Source organism: Lithobates pipiens, unplaced genomic scaffold (assembly GCF_037356315.1).
Source record: "Lithobates pipiens isolate NorthernLeopardFrog02 unplaced genomic scaffold, aLitPip1_a1.2 Scaffold_19, whole genome shotgun sequence".
Classification (NCBI taxonomy): domain Eukaryota; kingdom Metazoa; phylum Chordata; class Amphibia; order Anura; family Ranidae; genus Lithobates; species Lithobates pipiens.
This window is the reverse complement of record NW_027507764.1, coordinates 590,138,165-590,157,557: the sequence shown is the minus strand read 5'-3', so window position 1 is coordinate 590,157,557 and position 19,393 is coordinate 590,138,165. Positions and strand designations below refer to the sequence as shown.

The window sequence follows — 19,393 nt, the reverse complement described above, 5'->3', positions numbered from 1 at the left end:
GCCCCGAACAAAGCCGCATTCAGCTCTGATCAGGTCTCCAATGTAATGTCCCAAGGAGCGGGAGGGGATGTTTCCCCCGCCACCTTCCGCTGCTCTTCCCGGGCCTCTCGTCCCACCAGGAGAAACCCTTCCCACCAGTCTCCATGCCACCAGGAGAAACTGTGACACCAGGAGACATGAGCCACCAGCCAGCTAGGCTGGGCCCCAAACAAAGCCGCATTCAGCTCTGATCGGGTCTCCAGTGTAATGTCCCAAGGAGCGGGAGGGGATGTTTCCCCTCGCCACCTTCTGCTGCTCTTCACAGGCCTCATGTCCACCCAGGAGACTCGAGCCACCAGGAGACCCATGCCACCAGCCAGCTAGGCTGGGCCCCGAACAAAGCCGGATTCAGCTCTGATCGGGTCTCCAATGTAAAATCCCAAGGAGCGGGAGGGGATGTTTCCCCCCCGCCACCTTCTGCTGCTCTTTCCGGGCCTCTCGTCCCACCAAGAGACATGAGCCACCAGGAGAAACCGTGCCACCAGGAGACATGAACCACCAGCCAGCTAGGCTGGGCCCCGATGTAATATCCTAAGGAGCGGGAGGGGATGTCCCTGTCCCTCCCCCCCGCCACCTTCTGCTGCTCTTCACAGGCCTCATGTCCAGCCAGGAGACCCATGCCACCAGCCAGCTAGGCTGGGCCCCGAACAAAGCCGGATTCAGCTCTGATGGGGTCTCCGATGTAATATCCTAAGGAGCGGGAGGGGAAGTCCCCCCCCCGCCACATTCAGCTGCTTTTCACAGGCCTCATGTCCAGCCAGGAGACCCGAGCCACCAGGAGACCTGTGCCACCAGCCATCTAGGCTGGGTCCTGATCAAAGCCGGATTCAGCTCTGATCGGGTCGCCAATGTTTCCCCCTGCCACCTTCTGCTGCTCTTCACAGGCTTCATGTCCAACTAGGAGACCCGTGCCACCAGCCAGCTTGGCTGGGCCCAGCTCTGATCGGGTTGCCAATGTAATATCCCAAGGACCGGGAGGGGATGTTCCCCCTGCCACCTTCTGCTGCTCTTTACAGGCCTCATGTCCAGCCAGGAGACCCGTGCCACCACAAGACCCAAGCCACCAGCCAGCTAGGCTGGGCCCCCCGAACAAAGCCGGATTCAGCTCTGATCGGTTCTCCGATGTAATATCCCAAGGAGCGGAAGGGGATGTTCCTCGACCCCCCCCCCCCCCCCCCCGCGACACCTTCCGCTGCTCTTTTCAGGCCTCACGGTCAACCAGGAGACCCGTCCCACCACGAGACCCAAGCAACCAGCCAGCTAGGCTGAGACCCGAACAAAACCGGATTCAGCTCTGATCGGAGTCTCCGATGTAATATCCCGGAAGCGACATTACTTCCGGTTTACTCGGCTGCCAATGGCGCTGATTTAAAAAAAAATTACAGTATTTAGAATTGCCGATTTTGGCGATCTGAATATTTTTGTGCAAGGGAGGGATTGGGGGGGGGGGGGAGGGGGGGTATTTTAACCAACAAATGGCAGAAATAGGCTTAGGCATGAGTGTCACTGATTTTTTTTTTTTTTTTTTTAACGCTCGGTGTGCGGCCTTAAAGTTCACTAAAAGACGGAGTTGGGCTTTTATCACTTGAGTCCTGAGCATCTTAATCCTGGACTCAGCAGCTCCCTGGGGGGGACGGGGGGGGGGGGGGGGGGGGCCCCTTCCACACTAGTGCTAGAACCCACCGGCTGGCAGCAGCAACAGCAGCTGGTACCCATCACTAAGCCCAGGATCCAAAGCCTTCATTCCCGGGGCTTTTGATTCCGATACTTCACTCCACAGAAGTGCACTGTAGAGAAACTATGTATCGGGGTACAAATGCTAAAAGGTAAAAAAAAAAATGCCCAAAATTGAAATCGATAAAATGGAAAAAAAAAATGCTTGGCTCTCAAGAGGGTCTAGGAAGAAAAACACCCGGGGGGGGGGGGGGGGGGCTCAAGTAGTTACATTTTTATTGAATTCCTCCTGAAAATCAGCAGAGCACTTCAGGTGTGTGAGGACACCTAACGCCCCACCCCATCCTCTGATATCCGGAAAGATTTGTATCGGAGAATCGAATCCATTCCTGTGTTTTTCTTGTTTTCAGCTGAGGACCAAGCTCTCCTCGGAGGAGATCCGGCAGTTTGCGATGCTTCTCCACGAGTACCGGAACGGAGCCTCCATTCACGAGTTCTGCATTAACCTCCGTCAGCTGTACGGGGACAGCCGCAAGTTTCTGCTTCTGGGTAAGAAGTCGCACAGCTTACCGTATATTGTACCAACGTCCTGCTGCAGGCCGCATAGCGATCACAGGGAGATACAGAGAGATTTTTTGGGTGGATTTTTTTAGGCGCCAACACATTGAAAACAGAGAATTTTATATATAAAAATATATATATATTGTTAAGACAAAGATAGACAATTAAAAAGTTGGTTATTATTAAACAAGTATAGACATCAAAAACAAGTTGTCTTTTATAGTATGCCATCAAAGAGGGACGTTATCTTATCACATAGAGGGTGACGGTTATGTAGTTATCACAACATGTTTCGCCACCGTGGGGCTTCCTCAGGGTAATTTATATTTATCCTGACATGTTTCGCCACCGTAGGCTTCCTCAGGGGATATTTATCCCGACATGTTTTGCATCTGCCTCTAGGGCCATGCCTTTTGGCTAGGACCAGAGGATTTCTCTTATTCCTGTCCGGAAGGCCAGCCATTGTATCGCACAATGGCACCTTTAGCACTTCTCCGCCATCCTTCCCTCTCCACCTTTATGTGTGTGTTTTTCACGTTTGTCTTTATTTTTGGTTGCACTGTACATGTCTCTTTTTTTTCACGTGTGACTGGTAGGGTGTAGGTCCTCAGGCCTGCCCTGAAAGTCTTGGGAGGGGGTGGATATGGCCTTCTGGCTTACTTCGCCCTCTCTCATGGGGTCTCCCTTCGGGGGAGCCCCACCTAGTACTTGGGGTTGATCTGTTTGGGCAGACCTCCCAGAGAACTGGGTCCGCCTGGTTTCGACCAGGTGGACCAGTGAAGTACCCCAGTCCCCAACAGGAGCCTCGTGCCCTGGGAGATCAGGGCTAGGGTCCTTTCTCTTCGGAGGAGGCCCTTTTTTTTTTGTGTTCCACTTTTTGATGTGCGCTTTTTGTGTTTCACTTTTTGGTGTGTACTTTTTTTTTTTGCACCGGCTGGAGTGTGTTCATGCAACATGGGCTTTTAAAAAAAAAAAAAAGTCAGTAGATGACACAAAATGCACTAGGGTGCACTGGAGTCATGGTTGCATTGGGGTCACTAGATGTCTTCGGGTTCTCAGTGGGGCACTGGAGTCACGGGGTGCACAGGAGCACACTTTGATCATTTTATATAGTAACAGCATTCTGTATCATCTAGTGACCTAAGTGTGCCCCTGTGCACCCTGTGACTTCAATGCACCACTGAACATCCCGAGTAGATGATACAGAATGCTGTTACTATATAACTCGGGATGTTCAGTGGTGCATTGAAGTCACAGGGTGCACAGGGGCACACTTGAGTCACTAGATGACACCAAATGTTGTCTGGGGGTGCACTGACGTTTACTATATAACTCAGGATGCTCATGGGGCACTAGAATCATGGGGTACGCAGGGGCAAACTTGGGTCAGTAGATAACACATGCTTTCTGGGGTGCACTGGAGCCATGGGCACTCTGGGGTTACTATGTGACTTGGGATGTTCAGTGGTGCATTGGAGTCGCAGGCTGCACAAGGGCAAGCTTGGGTCACTAGGTGACATAGGATGCTCTCTGGGTTGCATTGGAGCGACAGTTACATCTGGGTCACTATATGACTCAGGATGCTCAGTAGTGCAATGGAGTCATGGGGTGCATAGGGGCGCACAGTTGGGTCACTAGATGACACAGTATGGTCTGTGGGGTGCACTGGGATCACTAGGACTCGGGATGATCGGTGGTTCATTGGAGTCACAAGGTGCACAGGGGCACAGTTTGCTCACTAGATGACACAGAATGCTCATTAATACATTGGAGTCACTAGATGGCACAGGATACTCTCTGGGTGCACTGGAGTCATGTGCACACTGGGGTCACTAGATGATTCGGGCTGCTCAGTAGTGCAATGGGGGTCACAGGATACACAGGAGCACTAGATGACACAGGACGCACTGGGGTGCACTAGAGTCACCAGCGCACTAGGGTCACTAGATGACTTGGGATGCTCAGTGGTGTGCAGGGGCACACTTGGGTCATTAGATGACACACAGTGCTCTTTGGGGTGCAGTGGGGTCACTAGATGTCTTTGGGATGCTCAGTTTGGGCACTGGAGTTGTGGGCTGCACAGGGGTACACTTGGGTCACTAAATAACACAGAATGCGCTGTGGTGTGCACTGAGGTTACTATATGACTCGGGGCGCACAGTGGTGCATTGGAGTTACGGAGTACACTTGGGTCACTAGGTGACACAGAATGTTTTTTTTTGGGGTGCACTGGAGACACTAGAGGACTCGGGATGATGCGTGATTCATTGGAGTTACAGGGGCACAGTTGGGTCACTAGATGACACAGGATGCTCATTAATACAGTGGAGTCACAGGGGCACAGTTGAGTGACTAGATGACACAGGGTACTCACTGGGGTGCACTGAAGTTAGTCACCTGGATCACTATGACTCTGGATGCTCAGTACAGTGGAGGAGTCGGAGGGTGCACAGTTGGGTCACTAGATGACACTGGGGTGCACAGTAGTGCAGTGGGGTCATGGGGCACACAGGAGCACTATGACACAGGATGCTCTGAGGGTGCACCAGAGCCACAGGGGTGGACAATAATTCACTAAATGACATGAGTCACGGGGGGCGCACACTCTCTAGTCGGGGGGGGGGGGGGGCACGCTCTCTAGTCATGAGGGGGCATGCTCTATTCACACTCTCTAGTCACGGAGGGGCACACTCTCTAGTCTTGGGGGGGCACACATGTGGCACTGGAGAGACAGGCGCATATACGGGCACGGCATGGGTAGTACAGCAAACACTTTCAGCTGAATAATCACAAAGAACACAGGACTCGTGGCAGGCACAGAGGGGGGGGGGGGGCGGGGGCCTGACGTTGGGCTTAGCCACATGTTGCTTTACAATTTACGGGTGCGCCATTTAGAAGACCTGTCTCTGGAGCTTGAGGGAAGTAACTGTGACACCTGATTGGTTCGTTGTTATATGATTGACTTTCAATTTAGGTGCTCCGTTATTTTTACTCGATTAGCCTTTGATAAATGCTGTAGAATACCACTGAAAGCCAGTGACCTGGAATAGGAGTATATTCCCCAAGTATCCTCCCCTCCTGTAACTTTTGTCTTTCTTCATTGGCTCAGGTCTCCGGCCGTTTATACCTGAGAAGGACAGTCAGCATTTCGAGAACTTCCTGGAAACGATCGGCGTGAAGGACGGACGCGGCATAATCACAGACAGCTTCGGCAGGTACAGACGGACTATGAGCACCGCCTCGAACTCCACCACCAATGGCAATGGTGCGGCCGAAGGCTCAGATGACCAGTCCGCACCCTCGGAAGGAGACGAATGGGACCGCATGATTTCAGACATAAGTAATGACATAGAGGCTCTGGGATGTAGCATGGACCAGGATCCACTCCAAGGATCTGCAACTTCCTGACTCCAGAGTCAACTTTACGATGCCCTCACAGTAACTGCCTGAGAGGGGGGGGGGGGCCCTATAACCAAAAGCCTCATCTGGCCTTTACATTTCTTCAGCCTCCACCACAGTGGGAGTTTAGCCCAGCATGGAATTCTGGGAAAAAAATTTCTGCTAAGTGCAGCGGAACCGTTTCCTGCTGCACCACCTCCTGTTACCAGAAAGGTTTTAGCGCCCAAGTTTTGTTGGGTCTTGCGTGTATGAGACGGACGACGTTTGTAACCTGAAGTGCTTTTGTTACGTTTGACAAACCCTCTGCGTAGAAGTAATCCCGGGCGGGTTTGTACATTGAAGTGACACTTTTTTCCTGTTTGCACATGAACTTATTTTGTTACATTTGAGACTATTTACTATTTTTTTTTTTTTTTTTTTTATACATAGAAGTTATTGCTGGGTAAAATAAGAGATGACAATTTTTTTTTTTTAAAAGTCAACGTTTACCACAATGTGAATCGCTCAAGAGGAGAGGACCGTCAGAAGAAGATGGTAAAGAAGAAGCGAAAAGTTTTAGTTCAATGCTGGTTGTTGTGCGCGTGTGTTTCGTTATCCCCTCAATGTGTACGTGACTACCTTCTCGCCAGAGGTGCCTGGCATGGGAGCTCGGGCGGAAAGGCATTCAGAGTCGAGCTGTGGTCTGCAAATATAAAAATAAAAAATGCTGGAAACACTCCTGAAGAAGTCGGCTTAGCTCAGAGCCTGAAGAAGGCAGCTTTGCTCGGCTCCCTGAAGCGGGTTGCTCGGCTCCCTGAAGCGGGTTGCTCGGCCCCCTGAAGCGGGTTGCCCAGCTCAGCTTCCTGAATAAGGTTGCCCAGCTCAGCTTCCTGAATAAGGTTGCCCAGCTCAGCTTCCTGAATAAGGTTGCCCAGCTCAGCTTCCTGAATAAGGTTGCCCAGCTCAGCTTCCCGAATAAGGTTGCCCAGCTTCCCGAATAAGGTTGCCCAGCTTCCCGAATAAGGTTGCCCAGCTTCCCGAATAAGGTTGCCCAGCTTCCCGAATAAGGTTGCCCAGCTTCCCGAATAAGGTTGCCCAGCTTCCCGAATAAGGTTGCCCAGCTTCCTGAATAAGGTTATCTTCCTGAAGGAGGTTGCTCAGCTTATCTTCCTGAAGGAGGTTGCTCAGCTTATCTTCCTGAAGGAGGTTGCTCAGCTTATCTTCCTGAAGGAGGTTGCTCAGCTTATCTTCCTGAAGGAGGTTGCTCAGCTTATCTTCCTGAAGGAGGTTGCTCAGCTTATCTTCCTGAAGAAGGTTGCGCAGCTTATCTTCCTGAAGAAGGTTGCGCAGCTTTTCTTCCTGAAGAAGGTTGCGCAGCTTATCTTCCTGAAGGAGGTTGCTCAGCTTATCTTCCTGAAGGAGGTTGCTCAGCTTATCTTCCTGAAGGAGGTTGCTCAGCTTATCTTCCTGAAGGAGGTTGCTCAGCTTATCTTCCTGAAGGAGGTTGCTCAGCTTATCTTCCTGAAGGAGGTTGCTCAGCTTATCTTCCTGAAGGAGGTTGCTCAGCTTATCTTCCTGAAGGAGGTTGCTCAGCTTATCTTCCTGAAGGAGGTTGCTCAGCTTATCTTCCTGAAGGAGGTTGCTCAGCTTATCTTCCTGAAGGAGGTTGCGCAGCTTATCTTCCTAAAGGAGGTTGCGCAGCTTATCTTCCTGAAGAAGGTTGCGCAGCTTATCTTCCTGAAGAAGGTTGCGCAGCTTATCTTCCTGAAGAAGGTTGCGCAGCTTATCTTCCTGAAGAAGGTTGCGCAGCTTATCTTCCTGAAGAAGGTTGCGCAGCTTATCTTCCTGAAGAAGGTTGCGCAGCTTATCTTCCTGAAGAAGGTTGCGCAGCTTATCTTCCTGAAGAAGGTTGCGCAGCTTATCTTCCTGAAGAAGGTTGCGCAGCTTATCTTCCTGAAGAAGGTTGCGCAGCTTATCTTCCTGAAGAAGGTTGCGCAGCTTATCTTCCTGAAGAAGGTTGCGCAGCTTATCTTCCTGAAGAAGGTTGCGCAGCTTATCTTCCTGAAGAAGGTTGCGCAGCTTATCTTCCTGAAGAACGTCTTTATCGTCTCATCCTGCCCAAATCATTGTGACCAAATAATCTCTTGACTAAAGCAGTGGTCATCAACCCTGTCCTCAGGGCCCACTAACAGGCCAGGATTTATGAATTACCTTGGGGGGAGATGCAGACTAGAATACAGCAGTCACTGAGCAGCAGATGAGATAACCTGTGATGTATTTTATGCAAACCTGGCCTGTTAGTGGGCCCACAGCTGGTAGAGCGGCCTGGCGAGGCGCGGTTTGATTGGATCGTCAGTTTGTTACACGCTTTATACAAAGTCATGTTTACAAGAATCGGCCAACCTTTATTTGGTCGGTTACAAGTGGCGGATTTCTGATTCCACTCGTCCGTCTTACCCAGTTTACCGCCAGCGTGCCAAAGCCGGTCGTATTTTACGCACCGAGAGGGTTTTTCAGTGTTTTTATTAAGTTGGTTGTAGCAGTTTTTCTGTTAGAATGTTACTTGTGGTGTATGTGTATTTTTTTTTTTTTATATTTAAATGATTGGCAGAATACCGGCGTGTTTTAGATTTTTTTTTCCTTTTCTGTATCTGAAAGTTTAATTGTGATTTTGTTAAAGCTGAACTCCAGGACCCCCCACCACCACCACCACTTACAGTGGTTTCTATCAACCCCCCCCCCATCACCACCACTTACAGTGGTTTCTATCCCCCCCCACCACCACCACTTACAGTGGTTTCTATCCCCCCCCACCACCACCACTTACAGTGGTTTCTATCAACCCCCCACCACTTACAGTGGTTTCTATCAACCCCCCACCACCACCACTTACAGTGGTTTCTATCAACCCCCCACCACCACCACTTACAGTGGTTTCTATCAACCCCCCCACCACCACCACTTACAGTGGTTTCTATCAACCCCCCCCCCCCCCCCCCACCCCCGGGGCTCCATTTATACCATATGATGTAAAATTGGGGATTTAAGTTACCCGTGACCTCACCAGAAGGCCAATCTCTTCTCCAGTCCCTCCTGTGGATGGAGCACTTTGGATTCGTGCTTTGGATGCCGAGCTAGCATGGGTGACAGTGCTTCGAATAATTGCTAAGGGCACTTACCTGGAGCGATTATAGTCGCCTTTCCAGTGGACAGCATCTCTTACTTCCCCCCTCATTACCGCCTCTTGAAGTTTCTTCAACTGCGTACTAATTTTGGATTGGACACTGGCAAGCAAAAAAAAAGTAGGCCAGCCCTGGTAACCCAACCAACTACCAGCATGCCTTATTTTTTTGATGGTGTCAGCGGGGGAGGACTAGCGCCCCATTGATGGTGTCAGCGGGGGAGGACTAGCGCCCCATTGATGGTGTCAGCGGGGGGGACTTGCGCCCCATTGATGGTGTCGGGGGGGGAACTAGCGCCCCATTGATGGTGTCAGCGGGGGGGACTTGCGCCCCATTGATCGTGTCGGGGGGGGGGGGGGAACTAGCGCCCCATTGATGGTGTCAGCGGGGGGACTAGCGCCACATTGATGTCAGCAGGGGGGACTAGCGCCACATTGATGGTGTCACCGGGGGGGGCTAACGCCTAATTGATGGTTGGGGGACTAGTGCCTAATTGATGGTGTGGGGGGGGGGACTAGCACCTAATTGATGGTGTCGGGGGGGGGGGGGGGCTAGTGCCTAATTGATGGTGTCGGGGGGGGGGGGGACACTAGCGCCCAATTGATGGTGTCAGCGGGAGGGGAATTAGCACCCCATTGATGGTGTCAGCAAGGGGGGGGACTAGTGCCCCTTTGATAGCGGGGGAGGACTAGCGCCCCATTGATGGTGTCAGCGGGGGGACTAGTGCCCCATTGATGGTATCAGCGGGGGGGGAGACTAGCGCCCCATTGATGGTGTCAGCGGGACGACTAGCGCCCCATCATCGGTGTCAGTGGGAGGAATAGTGCCCCACTGATGGTGTCAGCGGGAGGAATAGCGCCCCATCATTTAATATTAGTGGGAGGGAGGACTAGTGCCCCATCAATGGTGTCAGTGGGAGGAATAGTGACCTTGTGGCGTAAGTGGGAGTAAACCATACCCATCCCATTCATACCAATAGAGCCTCATTGATATGAATGGTAGGAATAATGCTCCATCAATGGTGTCCCATTATTGGTGTCATCTGGAGGAAAAGTGTCCCAAAGGCCAGATAAAGGCAAGCAAAGGGCCACATCTGGCCCCTGGGCCATAGTTTGGAGACCATTGCCTTAGCTGAATGCACCGCAAACCCGCGTCACGTTTTCTCCCTGAAACTGTATGGTGTGCGCCAACCTGGCCCTTTTTACTGATTGAATGATCCCTACCGGCACTTCTAGTTATTAGCTGATCCCTACTGTCCAATCAGAATGTTTGGCAGCTGGCTTTGAAGGTGAAGTGCGTTTTTCATTGAAGGCTTTTTTTTTTTCTTTCTATGATTGCTGAGCATTGGCGTGTGCGTGCCGGGGGGGGGAGGAGTTTGTGTGTTTTGTGGGTTTTCATTCCAGTTTTTATCCAGTGGTTTTATACACTTTGTTTACTGGGCTGTCTATATGCTTTATTTTGTATGTATTATTTGTATCTGTAAATAAATGTGTGCATCTACATGAGTCCGTGTCTCTTGTCTGCTCTCTTCTCATCTATAGAGTGACCGGACACCTAAATATCCGGGGCAAATATAGAAAAACACTATTTAGTTCTCTTTTTCCTCGTAACGTTGTAATTGGACAAAGGGAGTGCTGAACCCATTCCATTGGTGGGTAAGATGGGGTCTGGAGTCAAAGCTGGGGCAGCGTTGGGGGAGACCCTGGCTGGCGTAGTCTCAAAAAATATAAAAAAAGGGCGAGGGGGCCACAGATTTAGGGCAACTCTGGTAAGTAAAAGCCTGCGGTGCTCGTGCCCCCAGAGTGACAGTTTAGGGGTTGTTAGAATAGTTCACTGATGAGGGCAATACGCACTTTACTCGCTCCCGATTTAGGAGGTCAGGGGTGCCCAACCACTGCGTCCTCTAATATTCCCGACCCGCTATTCCCAGAGCATCAGTCTGAAGAATGTAGGCAGTGGTAGAGGAAGCATGCCGATGCTTTGAAGAATGGAGCCCGGCGGTAGAGGAAGCACGCTGATGCTTTGAAGAATGTAGAGGAAGCATGCCGATGTTTTGAAGAATGTAGCCGGCGGTAGAGGAAGCACGCTGATGCTTTGAAGAATGTAGAGGAAGCATGCCGATGCTTTGAAGAATGTAGAGGAAGCATGCCGATGTTTTGAAGAATGTAGCCGGCGGTAGAGGAAGCACGCTGATGCTTTGAAGAATAGCCGGCGGTAGAGGAAGCACGCCGATGCTTTGAAGAATGTAGCCGGCAGTAGAGGAAGCACGCCAATGCTTTGAAGAATGTAGAGGAAGCACGCCGATGCGTTGAAGAATGCAGCCATTGGTAGAGGAAGCATGCCGATGTTTTGAAGAATGTAGCCGGCAGTAGAGGAAGCACGCTGATGCTTTGAAGAATAGCCGGCGGTAGAGGAAGCACGCCAATGCTTTGAAGAATAGCCGGCGGTAGAGGAAGCACGCCGATGCTTTGAAGAATAGCCGGCGGTAGAGGAAGCACGCCGATGCTTTGAAGAATGTAGCCGGCAGTAGAGGAAGCACGCCGATGCTTTGAAGAATGTAGCCGGCGGTAGAGGAAGCACGCCGATGCTTTGAAGAATGTAGCTGGCGGTAGAGGAAGCACGCCGATGCTTTGAAGAATGCAGCCATTGGTAGAGGAAGCACGCCGATGCTTTGAAGAATGTAGCCGGCGGTAGAGGAAGCACGCCGATGCTTTGAAGAATGTAGCTGGTGGTAGAGGAAGCACGCCGATGCTTTGAAGAATGTAGCCATTGGTAGAGGAAGCACGCCGATGCTTTGAAGAATGTAGCCATTGGTAGAGGAAGCACGCCGATGCTTTGAAGAATGTAGCCATTGGTAGAGGAAGCACGCCGATGCTTTGAAGAATGTAGCCGGCGGTAGAGGAAGCACGCCGATGCTTTGAAGAATGTAGCCGGCGGTAGAGGAAGCACGCTGATGCTTTGAAGAATAGCCGGCGGTAGAGGAAGCACGCCGATGCTTTGAAGAATGTAGCCGGCAGTAGAGGAAGCACGCCAATGCTTTGAAGAATGTAGAGGAAGCACGCCGATGCGTTGAAGAATGCAGCCATTGGTAGAGGAAGCATGCCGATGTTTTGAAGAATGTAGCCGGCAGTAGAGGAAGCACGCTGATGCTTTGAAGAATAGCCGGCGGTAGAGGAAGCACGCCAATGCTTTGAAGAATAGCCGGCGGTAGAGGAAGCACGCCGATGCTTTGAAGAATAGCCGGCGGTAGAGGAAGCACGCCGATGCTTTGAAGAATGTAGCCGGCAGTAGAGGAAGCACGCCGATGCTTTGAAGAATGTAGCCGGCGGTAGAGGAAGCACGCCGATGCTTTGAAGAATGTAGCTGGCGGTAGAGGAAGCACGCCGATGCTTTTAAGAATGCAGCCATTGGTAGAGGAAGCACGCCGATGCTTTGAAGAATGTAGCCGGCGGTAGAGGAAGCACGCCGATGCTTTGAAGAATGTAGCTGGTGGTAGAGGAAGCACGCCGATGCTTTGAAGAATGTAGCCATTGGTAGAGGAAGCACGCCGATGCTTTGAAGAATGTAGCCATTGGTAGAGGAAGCACGCCGATGCTTTGAAGAATGTAGCCATTGGTAGAGGAAGCACGCCGATGCTTTGAAGAATGTAGCCGGCGGTAGAGGAAGCACGCCGATGCTTTGAAGAATGTAGCCGGCGGTAGAGGAAGCATGCTGATGCTTTGAATGTAGCTGGCGGTAGAGGAAGCACGCCGATGCTTTGAAGAACGTAGCCAGCGGTAGAGGAAGCACGCCGATGCTTTGAAGAACGTAGCCGGCGGTAGAGGAAGCACGCCAATGCTTTGAAGAATGTAGCCGGCGGTAGAGGAAGCACGCCGATGCTTTGAAGAACGTAGCCGGCGGTAGAGGAAGCATGCTGATGCTTCCTGTATAGTGTCGGAGTGCTGTCACAAACGCACTCTGAAAAATTGATGCAATTTCCGGTATTACTGGCGCCACTTCCGGTCCCCGTGGAACGCACGCCACGAACAATGTTTTTATACGGACGGATCTATGTTTGAGGCCTGTTCGATCGTATTTTTTATTTTATTTTTTGTAACTGCCCACTCCCCCGTACAATAAAATCTTTTTTAATGGTACTTCACTATCGGTTCCATTTTTTTATTTTTTTTCCTTCATTTTTGGGTACCTGCCTGTTCTGCTGAGAAACTTCTTAACCACATAAGGACCAGCCTCGTTTTGGAATTTAGGTGTTTACAAGTTTAAAACAGGTTTGTTTGTTTTTTTGCTAGAAAATTACTTGGAACCCCCGAACATTATTGTTTTTTTTTGTTCTAACACCCTAGAGAATAAAATGGCGGTCATTGCAATACTTTTTTTCACACCGTATTTGAGCATTATTTTTTTTTTTTTTTTTTTATTCGCTTTTTTTAATAAAAAAAATAACACGACAGTAAAGTTAGTCCATTTTTATTTATTTTTTTTATATTGTGAAAGATTAAGAGTAAATTGATACCCGACATGTCACGCTTCAAAATTGCGCCCCGCTCGTGGAATGGCGTCAAACTTTTACCCTCAAAAATCTCCATAGGCGACGTTTTAAAAATTCTACAGGTTGCCTGTTTTGCGTTGCAGAGGAGGTCTAGGGGTAGAATTATCGCTCTCGCTCTACCGATCGCGGCGATACCTCACATGTGTGGTTTGACCACCGTTTTACATACGCGGGCGCTACTCGCGTATGCGTTCGCTTCTGCACGCGAGCTTGTCGGGATAGATCGCTTTAAAAAATAAAATAAAAATTCTTATTTATTTTACTTAATTTTATTAATTTTTTCACTGTTTTAAAAAATAATTCTGGATTACTTCTATTCCTATAACAAGGAATGTAAACATCCCTTGTAATAGAAAAAAAAGCATGACGGTGGGGGGGAGGGGGGGAGGGGTCAAAAAGTCCTCACATCTCATATTTGGACTAAAATAAAAATAAAAAAATTGACATTTGAAAAAATGTGCTTTTTAAGAGCTATGGGGGGCCATCTTCGCCTCACTCGCCTCCATACCCAGGCACCGAGAGGACCCGATCGCCTCCGCTGCTGCCGGCGGCTCTGGTGAGTGGCGGAGGGCACAGGTGAGAGGTGGGGGGGGGGGTGGCACCTCTCATCGATAACGGTGATCTAGCGGCGAATCCGCCGCAGAGATCACCATTATCGTAAACCCGACGGCTCCTGAAAAGATGGATTTTATATTTACACGTTTCTCAAGTGATCAGCACTGTGTGTGTCGCAGCTGCATTTTTTTTATTTTATTTCATTTTTATATTTCTTTATTTGTTTTTTGTATACACCTTTAGCGCGAGTTTATATATTTAGTTTACATTTCTCACTCGCGTATACACAGTAGACACAGATCTGTCATCCGCTCGTTGTGGCCCTCGACCGGTTACCAAGTTGCTTAAGTGGCCCTCGCTCTCCAAAGCGTTGGGCGCCCCCCCCCCCCTGGTGTAGGTCCTTGGACTTGCCCTGAAAGTCTTGGCGCGGTTATGCTCCCCCCCTCCTTGTATTGGAATGGACCTTGCCTCGGCAGGTCCCCTTAAGAATGGGGTTTGGCTCGGTGGACCCTGGGGAATCGGGGCTTAGGGTCCCCTCTCCTCCATGTGTACACCCAGTGCACTTTTTGTTGTGTTTTATTAGCACATTTTGTTGTCTATTATTCTCTCTCATTTACACTCAACGCCTATGCCCTGATGAAGGGGGTTTTGGGCCCCTGAACCGTGGTGGCTTTTAATTCTGACGACTTGTCATGTGCAGCAAGAGATATATATATATATATATATATATATATATATAATATTTTTTTTTTTTTTTTTTTTTTTTTTTATTGCTCCTCCACTACACTTCAAGGCTTAAAAAATAAATAAAAATAAAATATTTGTTGAACATGACAAATCGTCAGAATTAAAAGCCACCACGGTTCAGGGGCCCAAAACCCCCTTCATCAGGGCTTAGATGTTGACTGTAAATGAGAGAGAATAATAGACGACAAAATGTGAAAATTAAATGAACTCGATCTATGACCAATAGCCAGATCCTTTTTTTTTTTTTTTTTTTTTTTTTTTTTTTTTTCAACATTTTGTTGCCTTTTATTCTCTTTTGATAACATCTTCTAGGCCCTGATGAAGAGTTCTGAGCCCCCAAAACGCGTTGGAATTTAACTTCCCGTCACGTGCAATAAAGACTTATTAGATCTGTGATGCTCTCATACCTTTTTATATTCCTTCAAGATTAGTGAAGCCCTATTTCAGTTCAGGCCAGCTCACACAACAGCTGAAAGTTGAAAGCAGGCTTGCTGCTCTGCAAGCTGATAGGCGGGGGGCGGGGTTAGTAGTACAGCAGGACCACCGGTCTTCCAGTGACGTAAGGTTTGGAGCGCTGCAGTTTTTTCAACTTCCCTATAATATACAGCTATAGAGTACAAGGAGGACGGGGCACCACTGGGGGAGCAGCAGCGCTCGATCTTCCAGATATTCAGGGAGCTTCCTGAAATGAGCTGGCAGTGCTGCCCTCTGCTGTACTAAAATCTCAAACATAGAATGTTACAAACCTGACACTTCAGCAGCGTTCAGAAATCGCAGGGACGCTTGCCATCAAAGATGCGAATGCTACGGCCTCTGTGCGACTCGGGATAGAAGACTGAAGCGGTGCGGCCCTCCTCAGAGCGGGAGATCCAGTACTGAACACCCAAGAAACGCAGAGGGATGCGAATGCCCAGCGCATTATCTCCAGCACTGGATTACGGAATGGAAGATTTTATTAGGGATGCATCAATACCATTTTTACTACGAGTACCGATGACTTTTTTTTTTTTTGTTTGCTTTGGATTATTTTATTTTATTTTTTTGTCCACTTCTATTTTATAAACTATTAAAACTTTAAAATTTTTTTGTTTGCTTTGGATTTTTTTGTTCACTTCTATTTTATAAACTATTAATTAAAGCGCTTTTTTTTTTTGTTGTTGTTTTGTTAATATTTTTACACTTATTAACCCTTTAATGAGCTTTAATTAACTGCTTATTCTCCTTCTCCATTTAATTATCTTTTTCCTGCTATTTTATAAATCATTAATTAAAACATTATTTATTTGTTGCTTTGTTCGTTACTATTTTTACACCTTTAACATATATCTACATGCTTCACGTTGAAAAAAAAAAAGCGCAATAAAATAAAATAAATTTATTTAAATTTATAAATAACTTTTCAATGCTTTGTACAATTTCTGGACTGATATGAAGTGTAAACAGAACAGATGCGGTAGGTATCGGTAATTGGTATTGGCGAGTGCTAAAAAATAAATTAAATAATTCCTACCGCAGCTCTTCTGTTTACACTTCATATCAGTCCAGCAATTGTACAAAGCATTGAAAAGTTATTTATCAATTTAAATACATTTATTTATTTGTGCTTTTTTTTTTCAATGTGAATCGTGTAAATATATGTTAAAGGTGTAAACATATTAACAAACAAAGCAAAAAAAATATTTTTTAGTTAATAGTTTATAAAATAGAAGTGAACAAAAAAAAATAAAAAATCAGCAGGAAAATGATAATTAAATGGAGAAGGTGAATAAGCAGTTTATTAAAGCTGATTACAGTAAGGGGTTAAACAGGAACATTTAATAAAAAAAACAAAAAAATACTTTTTTTTTTTTTTTTAAATACACGTGACAGGTTGCTTTAAACGAGAAGTATTTTATCAATTTTTTTTTGCTGTTTTATAGGTGGATGTTGCATCTGTCCCCTGGCACTAAGAACCAACCGATCGACTGTCAATCACCAGCTCTCTGTTCTGACAACCCCCCCCCCCCCCCTCACTGGATCGCTGAGCTGCAGAGGGGTGGGGGGAGCGGCTCGCTGAGAGGGTCACCAGTCCAGACACCTGGCAGATCCAGACGTTATTGTCGGGATGACGCGGTGCCTAGACTGATATCTGTGACATCAGCAGAGAGCGGACTTCAGACCCACTCTCTGCTGAAAACGTGTCACAGGTGTGCAAAATGAATTGCACTCCTGTGACCAATAGGAGAAGCCCGGCCAAACAAGCTCAGGCTGGACTTCTCCTTTTAAACTGACTTCATCTGTAGATGAATAAAAAGAAAGATACAAAATGAAACAATGTTTCTTTTTATCTTTCTGTTTCAGTAGCTAAGCAAGGCTGCTTTTATTTTTTTCTGAAGGCTCCAATTATCAGGACTTCAGTTTACACTTCAGCTGTTCCCAGGGGAACCCCGCTGACAGCTGAATAAGTAATCGGCCCCCGCTCCTTAAAGCGGAGGTCCACCCTAAAGTGGAGCTTCCGTTCATTGGAATCCTCCCCCCCTCCGGCACCACAATTGGCACCTTTCAGGGGGGAGGGGGGTGCAGGTACCTGTACAGTACAGGTATCTGCACCCACTTCCGGCATAGATCTCTGTAGAATCTACGCCCCTTTCCGCAGGTTCCCCGCTGTCTGCTGGGAAACACACGGATCCCAGAGGCAGCGGGGACCATCCTTATTGCGCAGCGCGACTCGCGCATGCACAGTAGGGAACCGGGAAATGAAGCCGCAAGGCTCCACTTCCTGATTCCCATACCCAAGATGGCGGCGGCAGCACCCGAGAGACGATCGAGAGATCGGCTTCGGGTGCCGACATCGCGGGTGCGCTGGGCGGGTAAGTGTCCTTATTTTAAAAGTCAGCAGCTGCAGTATTTGTAGCCGCTGGCTTTTAAAAAAAAAAAAAAAAACGGCGGACTCCCGCTTTAACAACCAATAATTGCAGTTTTTTTTTTGTTTGTTTTTTTCCCATTTCTGCTGTCAGTGGGGGAATCCCACTGACAGCTGAAAGAACCGAGCCTTCGAGGTTTCAAGTATCAGAGCATGTGCACGACTACCGATACCCATGCAAATGCTTAGTATCGGCACCAATACCAGTATCGGTGCAACCCTAGCATTCATAATAGACTCAAACCAAAAAGGAATAGTGGCACGTCAAGATAAGAGTCCAGAAGTTCGTTCTCCAACCTCAACAAATTGTGTGGATGTCCATACCAGCTGACGCATTTCGGGGGGTGTTGGGAGGTTGCCCCCCTTCCTCTGTCCTCTGTCTAGTGCAATGAGCTACAGCTCATTGAGAGGAACCATGAATGCCAACATGTACTGTGACATACTGAAGCAGAGCATGATCCCCTCTCTTCAGAGACTGGACCGCAGGGCAGTATTCCAACATGATAACCACCCCAAACACACCTCCAACACCACCACTGCCTTGCTAAAGAAGTTTGCTGAAGACAAGCAGACTAAGGACATGGATTACTGGAACCATGTCCTGTGGTCTGATGAGACCAAGATAAAGGTATTTGGTGTCAGATGGTAACAAGCGTGTGTGGGGGCAACCAGGTGAGGAGGACAAAGACAAGTGTGTCTTGTCTACAGTCAGGCATGGTGGTGGGAGTGTCATGGTCTGGGGCTGCATGAGTGCTGTCGGCACTGGGGGGCTACAGATCATTGAGGGGACCATGAATGCCAACATGTACTGTGACATACTGAAGCAGAACATGATCCCCTCCCTTCAGAGACTGGACCGCAGGGCAGTATTCCAACATGATAACCACCCCAAACACACCTCCAAGACCAAAGAAGCTGAGGGGGAAGATGATGGACTGGCCAAGCATGTCTCCAGACCTAAACCCTATTGAGCATCTGTGGGACATCCTCAAACGGAAGGTGGAGGAGTGCAAGGTCTCCAACATCCACCAGCTCTGTGAAGTCATCATGGGGGAGGGGAAGAGGACTCCAGTGGCAACCTGTGAAGCTCTGCTGACCTCCATGCCCAAGAGGGAGAAGGCAGTGCTGGAAAATAATGGCGGCCACACAAAATATTGACACCTTGGGCCCAATTTGGACATTTTCACTTAGGGGGTGTACTGACTTTTGTTGCCAGTGGTTTAGACATTAATGGCTGTGTGTTGAGTTATTTTGAGGGGACAGGAAATTTACACTGTTATACAAGCTGTACACTCACTACTTTACATTGTAGACAAGTGTCATTTCTTCAGTGTTGTCACATGAAAAGAGAAGAAGAAAAGATTTACGGAGATGTGATGGGGGTGTACTTACTTTTGTGACATACTGTGTATATATATATATATATATATATTGTGGTCAGCCAGCGGCTAGGATCACAACGCAGTTCTTCAAGTGCAGTTTAATGAGTGAGTGTTGTCACCAACCAAAAAAATAAATAAAACGAATGCGGCCACCGCAGCTAATGACCGATAAGTTGCAACATTTTCGCTTAGAACTTCAGGGAGATCGGTACTATTCTGCCCACCCTTATTACTCTATTAAATAAAACCCCCAGCTAATATTCTGTCCGCCATATGGGGGGGGGGGGGGTGCGGAGTGTATCGGTTGGTCTCTCTACGTAGAGATTCTGCTTCTCTTATTACTTTAGAACTGATTTTGCGGCCTGTGACGCGTTTCGTCCCGCAGCACCGCGAACCCCTCCAGAAATAAAGTCCCGGCACAATG

General features: G+C 48.4%; 2 protein-coding genes across 3 annotated transcripts in view; both read left to right on the top strand.

Annotated features, from left to right (window-relative positions):
• CCM2 (CCM2 scaffold protein) overlaps positions 1-6,142 on the top strand; it is a 49,729-nt gene extending 43,587 nt beyond the window's left edge. For both annotated transcript variants that reach the window (XM_077493557.1, XM_077493558.1), the window contains exons 10-11: positions 2,124-2,262; positions 5,384-6,142. In XM_077493557.1, the coding sequence (XP_077349683.1) occupies positions 2,124-2,262; positions 5,384-5,682 (438 nt within the window). In that variant the 3' untranslated portion in view covers positions 5,683-6,142. The remainder of the gene's footprint in view (positions 1-2,123; positions 2,263-5,383) is intronic.
• Positions 6,143-6,313: 171 nt separating this feature from the next.
• On the top strand, positions 6,314-9,149 carry LOC143998129 (uncharacterized). Its single transcript, XM_077493871.1, has 3 exons — positions 6,314-6,353; positions 6,743-7,317; positions 7,372-9,149. The coding sequence occupies exons 1-3, from the start codon at positions 6,314-6,316 to the stop codon at positions 7,798-7,800; spliced, it is 1,044 nt and encodes a 347-aa protein (XP_077349997.1). The 3' UTR covers positions 7,801-9,149.
• The last annotated feature ends 10,244 nt before the right edge of the window (positions 9,150-19,393 follow it).